The sequence below is a fragment of the Scyliorhinus canicula genome, chromosome 6 (genome assembly GCF_902713615.1).
Source record: "Scyliorhinus canicula chromosome 6, sScyCan1.1, whole genome shotgun sequence".
Taxonomy (NCBI): Eukaryota; Metazoa; Chordata; class Chondrichthyes; order Carcharhiniformes; family Scyliorhinidae; genus Scyliorhinus; species Scyliorhinus canicula.
In genome coordinates, this window is record NC_052151.1 from 10,461,551 (window position 1) to 10,478,610 (window position 17,060).

At 46.9% G+C, this 17,060-nt stretch overlaps 1 protein-coding gene across 6 annotated transcripts in view; it reads left to right on the forward strand.

Moving 5' to 3' along the window:
• The window catches only part of LOC119966976 (dynein heavy chain 8, axonemal-like), a 1,648,910-nt gene that overhangs the window by 1,005,951 nt on the left and 625,899 nt on the right, over positions 1-17,060 (forward strand). For all 6 annotated transcript variants that reach the window (XM_038798944.1, XM_038798946.1, XM_038798947.1 and 3 more), the window contains one exon: positions 10,902-11,063. In XM_038798944.1, the coding sequence (XP_038654872.1) occupies positions 10,902-11,063 (162 nt within the window). The remainder of the gene's footprint in view (positions 1-10,901; positions 11,064-17,060) is intronic.

Consider the following 17,060-nt stretch of genomic DNA (forward strand, 5'->3'; position numbering starts at 1 on the left):
AGAATGACTAGGGTAAGAGTAGGGCCAGTCAAGGACAGTGGTGGGAGGTTGTGTGTGGAGGCTGAGGAGATAAGCGAGATACGAAATGAATACTTTTCGTCAGTATTCACTCAAGAAAAAGATAATATTGTGGAGGAGAATGCTGAGACCCAGGCTATTAGAATAGATGGCATTGAGGTGCGTAGGGATGAAGTGTTGGCAATTCTGGACAAGGTGAAAAAAGATAAGTCCCCGGGGCCTGATGAAATTCATCCTAGGATTCTCTGGGAAGCCAGGGAAGAGATTGCTGAGCCTTTGGCTTTGATTTTTTGGTCATCATTGGCTACAGGAATAGTGCCAGAGGACTGGAGGATAGCAAATGTGGTCCCTTTGTTCAAGAAGGGGAGTAGAGATAACCCAGGTAACTATAGGCCGGTGAGCCTAACGTCTGTGGTGGGTAAAGTCTTGGAGAGGATTATAAAAGATACGATTTATAATCATCTAGATAGGAATAATATGATTAGGGATAGTCAGCATGGTTTTGTGAAGGGTAGGTCATGCCTCACAAACCTTATCGAGTTCTTTGAGAAGGTGACTGAACAGGTAGACGAGGGTAGAGCAGTTGATGTGGTGTATATGGATTTCAGTAAAGCGTTTGATTAGGTTCCCCACGGTCGGCTATTGCAGAAAATACGGAGGCTGGGGATTGAGGGTGATTTAGAGATGTGGATCAGAAATTGGCTAGTTGAAAGAAGACAGAGAGTGGTAGTTGATGGGAAATGTTCAGAATGGAGTTCAGTTACGAGTGGCGTACCACAAGGATCTGTTCTGGGGCCGTTGCTGTTTGTCATTTTTATAAATGACCTAGAGGAGGGCGCAGAAGGATGGGTGAGTAAATTTGCAGACGACACTAAAGTCGGTGGAGTTGTAGACAGTGCGGAAGGATGTTGCAGGTTACAGAGGGACATAGATAAGCTGCAGAGCTGGGCTGAGAGGTGGCAAATGGAGTTTAATGTGGAGAAGTGTGAGGTGATTCACTTTGGAAAGAATAACAGGAATGCGGAATATTTGGCTAATGGTAAAATTCTTGGTAGTGTGGATGAGCAGAGGGATCTCGGTGTCCATGTACATAGATCCCTGAAAGTTGCCACCCAGGTTGATAGGGTTGTGAAGAAGGCCTATGGTGTGTTGGCCTTTATTGGTAGAGGGATTGAGTTCCGGAGCCATGAGGTCATGATGCAGCTGTACCAAACTCTGGTACGGCCGCATTTGGAGTATTGCGTACAGTTCTGGTCGCCTCATTATAGGAAGGACGTGGAAGCTTTGGAACGGGTGCAGAGGAGATTTACCAGGATGTTGCCTGGTATGGAGGGAAAATCTTATGAGGAAAGGCTGATGGACTTGAGGTTGTTTTCGTTAGAGAGAAGAAGGTTAAGAGGTGACTTAATAGAGGCATACAAAATGATCAGAGGGTTAGATAGGGTGGACAGCGAGAGCCTTCTCCCGCGGATGGAGGTGGCTAGCACGAGGGGACATAGCCTTAAATTGAGGGGTAATAGATATAGGACAGAGGTCAGAGGTGGGTTTTTTACGCAAAGAGTGGTGAGGCCGTGGAATGCCCTACCTGCAACAGTAGTGAACTCGCCAACATTGAGGGCATTTAAAAATTTATTGGATAAGCATATGGATGATAAGGGCATAGTGTAGGTTAGATGGCCTTTAGTTTTTTTTTCCATGTCGGTGCAACATCGAGGGCCGAAGGGCCTGTACTGCGCTGTATCGTTCTATGTTCTATGTTCTATATACACATTTGTTCAACTTCCAGAGTACCCCTTCTGTGTTAGCTGCTTCTTTAGGAGGACGGAGAAAAATGTCTCTCTGGAGCAGATGCCCCTGCAAAAAGGCAGCTTTTATATCTATAGATTTGCATTCCCATGCCTTTGTGGCTAATAGAGCCAAGAAAATCTTTAAAACAACCTTTCCTGCTGTAGGTGAATCTACCCTTAAATCCTGATCTTCTAAGTTTTCTTCAAATTCCCTTGCCACAAGCCTGGCCTTTGCCTTATGAGTTCCATCTGGAAGAACCTCTTCCGTGCAAATCCATCTGTGGGATAGAGCTTTATTTCCCCTAGCTGGTACTTCCGTGTATACCCCAAATTCACTCCAACTATGCAATTCTTGCTGTTTAGCATCTTTCATAACATTTTCATCTAATGTATTTGAAGCCACCAAAATCTCACGTGCATGTGGGCTTCTACTTCTATTAGTATTCAAAGTCTTACTCCTGTTCCGAGATCTTGATAAACTACATCCCCTTTCCTGCCTGGTATCTCGTTCTGTACTGCTACTGCTTGATCTTTCTCTTCTATAGCGGGATGTCCTTTCAATAATTCTCGACCTTTTCCTGCGAACCTGTTCACTATCCGATGTACTATCTGAACTGGCACTGCGTTTCTGTGCCCTCCATTTTTGAACTTCGTTTTCCCAATCCGTTGTCTTAACTCTCTCCCCTGAATGCTGCACATTCAACCAATGTTTATACTTTCCAGTGGCCTTCCCTGCTCTACTAATAACAGTTGCATCCTTCCATTGACTAGACCCTTCAAGCAAGTGTGTCACTTTTGTACCAACTTTTGGCAGTTGCCCTTTCGGAAAAATGGCCTGTTCTAATTTATCAAAAGTGTCGTCTTCCTCGACAGAAACCCTGTCTATATCAGTTAACTGGTCCTCATAGTTCTGTAACACGTACGTACCAGATGATTCTGGTTCCTTGTCATGTCTGTCTGCTCTATCTAAATTAGAAAATTTGTAATTGGTACCCATTATCCTTGATGAATGTACCCTAAGAGTTTGATTACCATGATGCAAAATAATTGTTTTGACATCTATGCCTATGATCTTCCCTGGGCCTTTCCATTCATTAGAATTGTCTCTCTTGTAGTATTCCATGTCTCCTTGCTGAAAAACGGCATCTGATGGCCGTACATTATGTCTTAAAGCTCTGCGAATTCTTTCAGAGACTTCTGCTTCCAAAAAAGCTTTTCTACTGCTATGTAATGCATTTAAATGTTCAGCAAAACCAGAGCTAATTGTAGTCCCCTTCCAAGCTGGAGGCTGGTCATGAAAATGAAAAATGAAAATCGCTTTATTGTCACGAGTAGGCTTCAATGAAGTTACTGTGAAAAGCCCCTAGTCGCCACATTCCGGCGCCTGTCCGGGGAGGCTGGTAAGGGAATTGAACCGTGCTGCTGGCCTGCCTGGTCTGCTTTAAAACCAGCGATTTAGCCCAGTGAGCTAAACCAGCCCCTTTGGCCATCCAAATCTATTTCCATCCAAATCTATTACCATCCAAAATGGACAGAATTTTTGGATTTCGACCAAACACTAATTGATAAGGACTATAGCCCCCAACCACCTGCAATGAATTCTTTGCATGTACCGCCCATGCTAAAGCTGAATTGAGCCTGCAGTTTGGTCGATCTGCCAAAATTCTCTGAAGCATGTCATCGATGACAGCCTGATTTCTTTTGCAGACACCATTACTAAATGGGCTTTCTGCAGCCGTGTTCATAACTCTGATATTCATGTTTTCACACATATCCCGAAACTCATCATGAGCAAATTCTCCCCCATTGTCCGTAAGGAATTTTGCCGGTGGACCTGTCCCGATCCCTTTTTCCAGGATTTGATCCAGAATTACTCTCTTTTCTTAGCTTCGTACAATCGTTGATTGACTAAATCTGGTTGCTAAATCTACAAAATGCAAAATAAATATATTACTTGCTTGATCCCAGATCTTAAGGTCACTATGTTGTTAAAATCACTGGCCAAAGGTAGGGTTACTATCGGTCGTGCTGTAGTCCTTCTGTACTTCCTACAAACTTCACAGCAATCACTAACCTGTTCTATCAGTTTAGTATAGTCGTCATCCCTTACCCCTGCATCCTTTAATAAATTTTTCAGCCTCCGAGGAGACGGATGTGCAAATTGCCGATGCAGTTTTATTACAACAAGCTTTTTAATCAGCTAAAGTCCCATTTTCAACTGCCATTAACACATCCTTAACCACTCTACTTGAAATATTATTTGTCAGTAATAAAATTCAATAGTGTCCCGACTGTGTAAATTGTAAGTCCACTGTCTTTCCAAAAACTTGCCTTATCCTGTTCCATATCCAGCTTCATGTGTGCTTTCTTCATCGACGGTCTGCTCAGAAGCAAAGGTATCCCACTTGATGCAACATCCGTGCTAATAAAATGATTCACTCCAGCAATATTGCAAGGGATCACCACTCTTTTCAGTGACTTCAGAGTATTATCATCCCCAAACCTGAAACTTGTGGAACTTTCAAATTATTTAACCTTGTTAGGATTTTCAGCATTCAAGGAGTACAGATAACATTTTAACCAGTCAATCCCACACACAGTAGATGTGCAGCCACTGTCCAATACAGAACAGTTGAAGGATTCTGCAAACCAAGACCCTCATTACCGGCGTTAAACTGCTTGTTAATAGGACAATGCCTTCTTTCTGGTCACTTACTTTTTCCTCTTCTGACTCTTCCGTGTCATGGGGCAGCAGGGTAGCATGGTGGTTAGCATAAATGCTTCACAGCTCCAGGGTCCCAGGTTCAATTCCCGGCTGGGTCACTGTCTGTGTGGAGTCTGCACGTCCTCCCCCTGTGTGCGTGGGTTTCCTCCGGGTGCTCCGGTTTCCTCCCACAGTCCAAAGATGTGCGGGTTAGGTGGATTGGCCATGCTAAATTGCCCGTAGTGTCCTAATAGAAGTAATGTTAAGGGGGGTTGTTGGGTTACGGGTATAGGGTGGATACGTGGGTTTGAGTAGGGTGATCATGGCTCGGCACAACATTGAGGGCCGAAGGGCCTGTTCTGTGCTGTACTGTTCTAAAATTTCTAAAATGTGTCGCTTCAAACACTCTATCATAACGAGTTGGACAGTTGAAAGCATAATAATATTGAGAGTCACATCGAAAACATCGATTTATCATGCCCCGTGCATTTTTGGGGTTCATCTTCCTATTGTAGGTTCTAACTGGGTTTTTGTCTTCATAATTTCCTTGTCTCGGTCTCCTTTTATAGCCTTGAGGCATGTTCGTAGCCATACAATTTTGCCACCCTGTTAGTCGTGTATCTTCCATATTCTGCCTTATTGCAGGCTGACCTATTTGGGTCACGAGAGCCATTGGAATCAAATGTTTCCCCAGAAACTTTTGTAAAGCTTTTGTCATCTGTTCGAATAAGGTATCCTTATCTGTAAACTGAACTCCTGTCAAAACGAGGAGTCTATCCATGTTGCTCACTCTAGCACAGTGAAGTAATTTAAAGGCCAATATAGACTGTGGAAATTCCAGGTTGTGTTTCTGCAGTCTTTTATATAGTCTGCCAAATTCCATGATATAGTCTTCCATGGATAAATCCTCCATTTTCCAGAACTTATCAAAATCCGACCATGCTTCACACTTACTTAACAAGTCATCTTTCTTATAAATCTTATCCATATAATGTAATAAAAGTCACCAGACCTTCTTCTGAGTCTAACTCTTCCATTTTATTCGGATTTTATTGCCATATGGTAAAGAAAGAGCCAATGCCATATCTTGTTTTCTCTTTCCCAAAGCAGTTACCTTAGTCCACATAACTACTGCACTTCTCCATTGGTCGTATGATTCCCTTTCAGTAAATAAGGGAGGATAGTCATATCCAGCCACCTTTATCCTGCATTCAGCCATATATCCCTTTTTTTTCACTCACTCCTTGGTTTGATCTGGAAAAATTGTATCTTTCAATCCTTCACATTTAAATAGCAACCATCCTCTGCTACCAATTGTTAGACGTATTAGATGCTGTGGTATGAAGAGACAAAAGTTCTGTTCCTTTCTCACCAACACACTTTTATTTCTTCCAACAGACTCTGCACAAAACTCTACACATCACCAGACCCAGAGGCCACCTGAAGCCCCTTTACATATCAGTGTCAATTATTGGACACTTAACATAAATGAGACAACTAATTGCAATGTCTCTTAACCCATTACTTAACATTCAACCCCTCCAACCCACCACACCCACATTCCACGACCCTCCAACCCACCACACCCACACTCCACCCCCCTCCAACCCACCATCCCGACACTCCACCCCTCCTCCAACCCACCAACCCGCACTCCACGCCCTTCCAACCCACCACCCCAGCACTCCACCCTCCTTCCAACCCACCACCCCCACACTCCACCCCCCTCCAACTTACCACTCCCGCACTCCACTCCCCCTCCAACCCACCACCCCCGCACTCCACCCCCCCAACCCACCATCCCGCACTCCACCCCCCCTCCAACCCACCACCCCCGCACTCCACCACCCTCCATCCCACCACCCACGCACTCCACCCCCCTCCAACCCACCACCCTCGCACTCCACCCCCCCAACCCACCACCCCGCACTCCACCCCCCCTCCAACCCACCACCCCCGCACTCCACCACCCTCCAACCCACCACCCCCACACTCCACCCCCCTCCAACCCACCACTTGCTCGCCCGATGGCAACCTCAGGCTCTGCGACTGCCCTCTCTCTGGGTCCACCAACCAGGTCCAGGCCTGCTGCTCTGCTGGGGTGAGGAGCCGCAGGTCCGGTGGTTCCGATCCAGTCTTTTCCCTTTTCAGGCGGTTCTGGGAAGCCTTCTCCTGGGTGTGAGGGGAAGCACGGGAGACAGTAAACGCACAATGTTACGCAGTCGGACGCATGCAGCACAGAGGGTGAGTAGTTGGTGCCTTTGTGGCCAGGACGCCCGACCATGGCAGCCAGTATGGGTGCTGACGTGACATGAGTAGACAGCTCTGTGCCCCTGGCACTAGCCCATGTACCACAGACCCCTTACCCCGTTCCCCCCACGTGGGGGGAACGGGGTAAGAGGTCTGTGGGACGGGGGCTAGTGCCAGGGGCGCAGAGCTGTCTACTCACCCTGGCCGCCCTGAGGAGGTTGTGCAGCTTTTTATGGCACTGCTGGCCTATCCAGTTGGTGAAGCCCAGGGCACTCACAACATCTGGCATCTGTGCCCATGCCCAATGAACGGCGGCGGATAGCAGCATCCTTCCCACCTCGGGACACAGGGTGGCCCACATTTCCTCCACGGCATCCAATAGGGTCTTGAGTTCAGCAACAGTGAACCAGGGTGCCGCTCACCTCGCTTTCATCTTGTTGGCTGGGATAAATGTTTGCGGAGGGGAGCGGAGTGCTAATATGTGGCTGCAACTTGTCACCCTCTCAGGTGTCAACCCCGACTGTGACAAATCTGACTCTGTTTTTCTTTGGAATTGATTGTGTTCCGCGTGCCACCGGTGCTAGATCATTAACGGTTGTGAAATTTACCTGTTGTAGAAATTATCCAAATCTGTCCCATCGTCAGCACTTAGTCTCTGAAACAGAGATTCCCGCCCCAGAATTTATTGTCCAATGCTAACTGCCCTTAAGAAGATGACCGTGAGCCGCCTTCTTGATCCGCTGCAGTCCATGTGGTGTATGTACACTCATCGTGCTGTTAGAAAAGGAGTTCCAGGATTTTGCAACAGTGAAGAAAAAGGTGATATCATTCCAAGTCAGGATTGCGAGTCACTTGGAAGGGAAATTGCTGGTGGTGGAGCTCCCACACATCTGCTGTGCTTGCCCTTCTTGGTGATTGAGGTATTGGGTTTGAAAGGTTCTGTTACGGGGGATTTGTGAGTTGCTGCATTTTGTAGATGGCACACTCTGCAATTTGCTGTCCAATGACCAGAGTGCAGCTCTTTTGCTTCTCAGGATGTCAAATCATCCAACAGCAAAAAGCCATTCGACCACTTCTCTGGCCAGCCACTGCACCCATTCCAATCCCTCTTTTTTCCCTGCCAAATCTATTCATTTGTTGAATAGAAGCCATTGTCAGAACTTTAAAAAATATAATAAGAAAGGCAAATTAAAATGTGTGGGGTGGGGGGAGGGGGGGGGCAGTTAATTCAGTTGGCAGGATGGCCAACATTTGGTTCAGAATAATTGCAAAACTTGGTTTTGATTCCTGTTCTAGCTGAGATAGACTTGGGACCTCCTGACTTAACCAGCCCCTGAGAGAGGAAGGCAGTAGTAAATTGCTACTGCCAAGAAAACAGCACAGGATGAGGCACCAGCAGATGATGAGTTAAGGACCTGCTTTTGGGCAGAGCACATTTGAATGATTTTTAAAAAAAATTTGTTCATGGGATGTTGGCGTGGCTGAGGGCAGTTACTACTCAACCACATTTCTGTGGATCTGGAGTCACATGTCGGTAAGACCAGGTAAGGACATCAGATTTCCTTCTCTAAAGCAGTGCTTCTCAAAGTGTGGTACGAGTACCGGTGCCGGTACTCGAGCCATCGTCTGCCGGTACTTGGAGTGTTTCCAGAAAAGAAAGAGACAGTAATCCTGGATTGGCTTGTTTCGCTTACCGGTCCCTGGCACATTGAAAAAAAAAACTGCCGGTACACCACATCAGATAGTTTGAGATGCACTGCCCTAAAGGACATTAGTGAACCAGATGCGTATTTTATGACAATCGATAATTGGTTCATGTTCATCATTAGACTTTGAATTCCAGTTTTTTTTTTGCATTCAGATTTCACCATCTCTCATGGTGGGAATCAAACCCAGGTCCCCAGAGCATTACCCTGGTTTTCTGGATTACTAGTCCAGCGATAATACCAATACGCCACTACCACTGCGGAATTCCTCCCTTCTCCCCAGAGCGTGTTTTACGGCAGCGGAGGCAGCCCCCCCACATTGGGCGGCAGTGGGAGCTTCCATTTTCGCTGTTGTCAACAATGCATCCTATTATTTGCACCAACTCTTGCCGGAGAACAGGGGTGGAAAATTGGTTTGAATTGATTTGGATTGGATTTATTTATTGTCACGTGTACCGAGGTACAGTGAAAAGTATTTTTCTGCAAGCAGCTCAACAGATCATTAAGTACATGGGAAAAAAAGGGAATAAAAGAAAATATATAATAGGGCAACACAATATATACAATGTAACTACATAAGCACTGGCATCGGATGAAGCATACAGGATGTAATGTTAATGAGGCAGTCCATAAGAGGGTCATTTAGGAGTCTGGTGACAGTGGGGAAGAAGCTGTTTTTGAGTCTGTTCATGCGTGTTCTCAGACTTCTGTATCTCCTGCTCGATGGAAGACGTTGGAAGACTGAGTAAGCCGGGCGGGAGGGGTCCTTGATTATACTGCCCGCTATCCCCAGGCAGCGGGAGGTGTAGATGGAGTTAATGGATGGGAGGTAGGTTTGTGTGATGGACTGGTCAGTGTTCACGACTCTCTGAAGCTTCTTGCTGTCCTGGGCCGAGCAATTGCCATACCAGGCTGTGATGCAGCCAGATAGAATGCTTTCTATGGTGCATCTGTAAAAGTTGGTAAGAGTTAATGTGGACATGCCAAATTTCCTTAGTTTCCTGAGGAAGTCTAGGCGCTGTTGTACTTTCCTGATGGTAGCATTGACGTGGCTGTGCACCCCAAGGAATTTGAAACTGCTAACCATCTCTACCTTGACCCCGTTGATGTTGACAGGGATGTGTACAGTACTTCCTGAAGTCAATGACCAGCTCTTTAGTTTTGCTGGCATTGAGGGAGAGATTGTTGTCGCTGCACCACTCCACTAGGTTCTCTATCTCCCTCCTGTATTCTGACTCGTCGTTATTCAAGATCCGGCCCACTATGGTCGTATCGTCTGCAAACTTGTAGATGGAGTTGGAACCAAATTTTGCCACGCAGTCGCGTGTGTACATGGAGTAGAGTAAGGGGCTAAGTACGCAGCCTTGCGGGCCATGGTATTGAGGACTATTGTGGAGGAGGTGTTGTTCATTCTTACAGATTGTGGTCTGTTGGTCAGAAAATCGAGGATCTAGTTGCAGAGTGGGGAGCCAAGTCCTCGGTTTTGGAGCTTTGATATAAGGTTGGCTGGGATTATGGTGTTGAAGGCGGAGCTGTAGTCAATAAATAAGAGTCTGATGTAGGAGTCCTTGTTGTCGAGATGCTCTAGGGATGAGTGTAGGGCCAGGGAAATGGCGTCTGCTGTGGACCGGTTGCACGGTATGCGAATTGCAGTGGATCAAGGCGGTCTGGGAGTATGGAGGTAATGCGCTTCATGATCAACCTCTCGAAGCACTTCATTACAACTGAAGTCAGGGCTACCCGACGTTAGTCATTGAGGCACATTGCCTGGTTCTTCTTTGGCACTGGTCTGATGGTGGTCTTCTTGAAGCAGGTGGCGACGTCGGAGTGGAGTAGGGACAGGTTAAAGATGTCCACGAACACCTCTGCCAGCTGGATCGCGCAGGCTCTGAATGCACGACCAGGGATCCCGTCCGGGCCCGTCGCCTTCCGAGGGTTCACTTTCAGGAAGGCCAATCTGATTTTGGAAGCTGTGATCATGGGTATGGGTGTGTTATGGGCTGCTGGGGCATTCAACAGCAGATTGTTGGTTACCTGCTCGAATCGAGCATAGAATGCATTGAGTTCATCGGGGAGCGGTGCGCTGCTGCCAGAGATACTGCTCGGCTTTGCTTTGTCACCCGTTATGTTGTTTCGGCCTTGCCACAACCGCCGAGAGTCTCTAACGCTAGTCTGTGACTCCAGCTTGGTTTGATATTCTCTCTTGGCATCTCGGATGGCTTTGCGGAGGTCGTACCTGGATTTCTTAAATAGGTCCATGTTGTGGACATATACAAGAATCCCCCCCCCCCCCCACCCCCCTCTTGCCCATGTTGTGTTTAGAATATTTATCTGGAACCTTTCCTCATGAAAATATGATTAAAGTCGTTTAAGACAAAATATTTTGCACTTATTATATGCTGTCTATAACATGAGTGATATTCATTTTTTTTGCAGCTGGATACCCCAGTGATTGCAAAGGGACCTGTGGAACTCTGGCTCAGTGACTTATTGCGTGTGCAGCAAAGTTCATTACATACTGTGATTAAACTAGCATATTACAGCTTCGGTGAACCAGATTTCCAGCTAATACCTTTCCTCTATGAGGCTCCTGGCCAGGTAAATCAATAAACATATTGATGGTTTTGTTTTTGGTCACCACACTATAGGAACAAAGTGATTGCGCTGGAGGGGATGCAGAGGAGATTCACTGGGCTGTTGCCAGGGCTGGAGTGTTTCAGCTTTAAGAAAGACTGGATAGCTTGGGGTTGTTTTCCTTGGGAGCAGAGAAGGCTAAGGGAGAAAGCTGATTGAGATATATGAAATTATGAGGGGTATAGATAGGATGGATAGAAAGGTATTTGTCTTCTTAGTAGAAGGATCAACACCAGGGGGCATGGATTTAAGGTAATAGTTTTGAGGAGATGTGAGGGAAAATTATTTCACCTGGAGGGTGGTTCGAACATGGAATTCAATTCCTGAAAGCGTGGTAGAGGTGGGAACCCTCACAACGTTTGAGAAGTATTTAGATGAGCATTTGAAGTGCCACAGCATACAAGGCTGGAAAATAGGATTAAAATAATTGGGTGATTGGTGGCTGGTGCTGACACAATCGGTGTCAGGTTCTTGGACAGTTTAGGTTCGAACTTTTAGATGTAAAGACCATCATATGTTAGATCAGATGAGATGTAACAAATCTTGAAATTATGAAGGAATGTTACTGAGGTTGGACAAAAAGAGGCTTTGGAAAAGATAAGGCAAAAAAGTGACGTACAAGGAACAAAGAAAAGTACAGCAAAGGAACCGGCCCTTCGGCCCTCCAGCCTGTGATCATGATGTGGAGATGCCGGCATTGGACTGGGGTGAGCACAGTAAGAAATCTTACAGCACCAGGTTAAAGTCCAACAGGTTTGTTTCAAACACGAGCTTTCGGAGCACTGCTCCTTCCTCAGGTGAATGGAGAGGTATGTTCCAGAAACATTTATATAGACAAAGTCAGAGATGCCGGACAATGCTTGGAATGCGAGCATTTGCAGGTAATCAAATCATTACAGATCCAGAGAGAGGGATAATCACAGGTTAAAGAGGTGTGAATTGTCTCAAGCCAAAACAGTTGGTGGAATTTTGCAAGTCCAGGCCAGATGGGGGGTGGATGTAATGCGACATGAATCCAAGATCCCGGTTGAGACTGCACTCATGCGTGTGGAACTTAGCTAGAAGTTTTTGCTCGGCAACAATTCTGCGTTGTCGCTTGTCCTGAAGACCGCCTTGGAGAATGCTTCCCCGGAGATCAGAGGCTGAATGCCCTTGACTGCTGAAGTGTTCCCCGACTGGAAGGTAACATTCCTGCCTGGTGATTGTCGCATGGTGCCCGTTCATCCGTTGTCGCAGTGTCTGCATGGTCTCTCCAATGTCCCAAAGCGTCGGGAAGCTCGCAGCAGTCTCTGCTGACTACCACATTTCAAAATCTTTTCGATGAATGGCGCCTTTGGTCTTCTTCCTCCCTTCCATCATTTGAGGGTTTATAGTACACCAGTGTGGTTGCTGAGCTCAACCCAAAAGACCTCATTCGATGCTTCATTCAGTATATCATCACTCCTCACAGATGTAATTGATTCTTGAACCAATAACCCTACACCCCTCTTTCAAACCCCCTCTCTAACCTTCCTGGAAACCCTATCCAGGGATGTTGAGCTGCCAATTTTGCCCCTCTTACAGCCAGGTTTCCGTCATAGCGATGATATCATATTGTCATGAGTGCGGTACAAGATTAGGTGAGGTTAAAGTCCACTGAAAGGCGCGTTAAGCGTGTTTCTCGGTGACTGCAGCGCAGAGAAACATCGGTTATCAAACAGCACTTTGCCATTTTTTTGCCTCAGGTAGATTCTCTCCACCAAGGCCACAATTATCGGGATTTCCTGTGAGCGAGCTGAAGCAAGAGTGGCATTACTTGTGTTTCACTTGGAGAGGCAGGGTTTGATCAGGGCTGGTCAGCATGGCTTTGTCAGAGGGAGGTCATACCGAACAAATTTTTTTGAACATGTGACCAAGTGTGTAGATGAGGGCAGTGCAGTTGATGTAGTTTACATAGATTTCGGCAAATCCTTTGACAAGGTCCCACTTGGGAGGCTTAGATAGAAGGTAAATGCACATGGGGTACAGGGTAATTTGATAAGGTGGATTGAAAATTGGCTTAGCTGTAGGAGACAGAGGGTGATGACAGATGGCTGCTTGAGTGACTGGAAGCCAGTATCCAGTGACATACCACATGGTTCTGTGCTGGGTCCCCTATTTTTTGTCATTTACATAAACATGACTATGAGGGAGATTGAATCAGTAAATTTGTGGATGACAAAAAGATAGGCTGGGTGGTTAACGTTAGGTTGAGTGTCTTGGTTTATGAGAAGAGAGGAGAGTCTGGATAGGCTGGGACTTTTTTCCAAGAAGGCTTAGGGGTGATCTTACAGAGATGTATAAAATAATGAGGTGCATAAATACGGTAGATAGTCAACATCTTTTCCCAAAGATAGAGGAGTCTAAAACTAAAGGGCATGTAACTTCATTGCAGTGAATTGTAAGCCTCTTGTGACACTAATAAAGATGGTTGTTATCATTAGGTGAGAGGAGAGAGATACAAAAGGATCCAAAGGAGCAATCTTTTCACACAGGGGGTGGTGAGTGTCTGGACCGAGCTGCCAGAGGCAGTTGTAGAGGCGGGTACAATTTTGTCTTTTAAAAATCATTCAGACAGTTACATAGGAAAGCTGGGTATAGAGGGATATGGGCTAAATGTGGGTAATTGGGTCTATCTTAGTGGTAAAAACTGGACGACATGGACAAGTTGGGCCAAAGGGCCTGTTTCCATGCTGTAAATCTCGATGACTCTAAATGGGATGATCAAATGGGCAGAAAAGTGGCAGATGGAATTTAACCCTGCAAAGTGTGAGGTGATACACTTGGAAGGAGCAATGTGACAAGGAAATATTTAATGAATGACCTGACACTGGGAAGATCTGAGGAACAAAGAGACCTTGGAGTGTTTGTTCACAGATCTCTGGAGGCAGAAGGGCAGGTTAACAGGGTGGTGAAAAGGGCATATCGTACAATTGCCTTTATCAATCGAGGAGTAGATTATAAAAGGCCCTCCAGGCCTGTGCGACCATGCTGCCCATCCAAACGAAAATCTTCTGCACTTCCGGGGTTCGTATCCCTCTATTCTTATCCTATTCATGTATTTGTCAAGATGCCCCTTAAGAGCAGAGGGCAGCAGAGCAGAGCTACTGATCAGCTGTTCTGGGGGAATTTGCATACGTGCAGTGCGGTCAGCCTAAGTTGAAGGTGAACCGGCGAAGGAGACCCAAGGAGTTTGAGTGAAGGCAAGCATACAGCAGAGAGCAGCAGAGCAGAGCTACTGATCAGCTGTTCTGGGGGAATTTGCATACGTGCAGTGCAGTCAGCCTAAGTTGAAGGTGAACCGGCGAAGGATACCCAAGGAGTTTGAGTGAAGGCAAGCATCCAGCAGAGAGCAGCAGAGCAGAGCTACTGATCAGCTGTTCTGGGGGAATTTGCATACGTGCAGTGCGGTCAGCCTAAGTTGAAGGTGAACCGGCGAAGGATACCCAAGGAGTTTGAGTGAAGGCAAGCATCCAGCAGAGAGCAGCAGAGCAGAGCTACTGATCAGCTGTTCTGGGGGAATTTGCATACGTGCAGTGCGGTCAGCCTAAGTTGAAGGTGATTTGTGGAGGGGCTGTTGGCAAGTGACAGTTAAACCCGAAACACTTCGTGAGTGTTTCCCACCCTACCTCCTCCTCTAACCAACCCCCCCACCCCACGGTGGTTGGGAAGCGGGAGCAGGGGCCTGTCGTGAAGGTGAGTGAGTGCCTTTAAATTTGCTTAACTTTCAGCGGGAGCAGGGTTTGAGGTAATATCAGGGGCTGGTTTAGCTCACTGGGCTAAATCGCTGGCTTTGAAAGCAGACCCAGGCAGGCCAGCAGCACGGTTCGATTCCCGTACCAGCCTCCCCGGACAGGCGCCGGAATGTGGCGACTAGGGGCTTTTCACAGTAACTTCATTGAAGCCTACTGGTGACAATAAGCGATTTTCATTTCATTTCAGGTAAGCTCTTCCTTTCTTTTCCTTGTTTTTTTTTAAAATCTAGAGGTGATGTCAGGGAAGGCAGTACAATGCTCCTCCTGCAGAATGTTTGAGGTGAGGGACGCCGTCAGTGTCCCTGCTGATTTCATCTGTGGGAAGTGCACCCACCTCCAGCTCCTCAAAAACCGTGTTAGGGACCTGGAGCTTGAGCTGGATGAACTTCGGATCATTCGGGAGGCAGAGGGGGTCATAGATAGGAGCTTCAGGGAAGTAGTTACACCAAAGACTGGAGATAGATGGGTAACTGTAAGAGGGACTGGGAAGAAGCAGTCAGTGCAGGGACCCCCTGCGGTCGTTCCCCTGAGTAACAAGTATACCGTTTTGGATACTTGTCGGGGGGACGACTTACCAGGGGTAAGCCATGGGGTACGGGCCTCTGGCACGGAGTCTGTCCCTGTTGCTCAGAAGGGAAGGGGGGAAAGGAGTAGAACATTAGTAATTGGGGACTCAATAGTCAGGGGCACAGATAGGAGATTTTGTGGGAGCGAGAGAGACTCAAGTTTGGTATGTTGCCTCCCTGGTGCAAAGGTAAGTGATGTCTCGGATCGTGTTTTCCGGGTCCTTAAGGGGGAGGGGGAGCAGCCCCAAGTCGTAGTCCACATTGGCACTAACGACATAGGTAGGAAAGGGGACAAGGATGTCAGGCAGGCCTTTAGGGAGCTAGGATGGAAGCTCAGAGCGAGAACAAACAGAGTTGTTATCTCTGGGTTGTTGCCCGTGCCACGTGATAGTGAGATGAGGAATAGGGAGAGAGAGCAATTAAACACGTGGCTACAGGGATGGTGCAGGCGGGAGGGATTCAGATTTCTGGATAACTGGGGCTCTTTCTGGGGAAGGTGGGACCTCTATAGACAGGATGGTCTACATCTGAACCTGAGGGGCACCAATATCCTGGGGGGGGAGATTTGTTAGTGCTCTTTGGGGGGGTTTAAACTAATTCAGCAGGGGCATGGGAACCTGGATTGTAGTTTTGGGGTACGGGAGATTGAGAGTATAGAGGTCAGGAGCACAGATTTGACTTCGCAGGAGGGTGCCAGTGTTCAGGTAGGTGGTTTGAAGTGTGTCTACTTCAATGCCAGGAGTATACGAAATAAGGTAGGGGAACTGGCAGCATGGGTTGGTACCTGGGACTTCGATGTTGTGGCCATTTCAGAGACATGGATAGAGCAGGGACAGGAATGGTTGTTGCAGGTTCCGGGGTTTAGGTGTTTTAGTAAGCTCAGAGAAGGGGGCAAAAGAGGGGGAGGTGTGGCGCTGCTAGTCAAGGACAGTATTACGGTGGCGGAAAGGATGCTAGATGGGGACTCTTCTTCTGAGGTAGTATGGGCTGAGGTTAGAAACAGGAAAGGAGAGGTCACCCTGTTGGGAGTTTTCTATAGGCCACCTAATAGTTCTAGGGATGTAGAGGAAAGGATGGCGAAGATGATTCTGGAAAAGAGCGAAAGTAACAGGGTAGTTGTTATGGGAGACTTTAACTTTCCAAATATTGACTGGAAAAGATATAGTTCGAGTACATTAGATGGGTCGTTCTTTGTACAATGTGTGCAGGAGGGTTTCCTGACACAATATGTTGACAGGCCAACAAGAGGCGAGGCCACGTTGGATTTGGTTTTGGGTAATGAACCAGGCCAGGTGTTAGATCTGGAGGTAGGTGAGCACTTTGGAAACAGTGACCACAATTCGGTGACCTTTACGTTAGTGATGGAAAGGGATAAGTATACCCCGCAGGGCAAGGGTTATAGCTGGGGGAAGGGCAATTATGATGCCATTAGACATGACTTAGGATGTGTTGGTTGGAGAAGTAGGCTGCAAGGGTTGGGCACACTGGATATGTGGAGCTTGTTCAAGGAACAGCTATTGCATGTTCTTGATAAGTACGTACCAGTCAGGCAGAGAGGAAGGGGTCGAGCGAGGGAACCGTGGTTTACCAAAGAAGTGGAATCTCTTGTTAAGAGGAAGAAG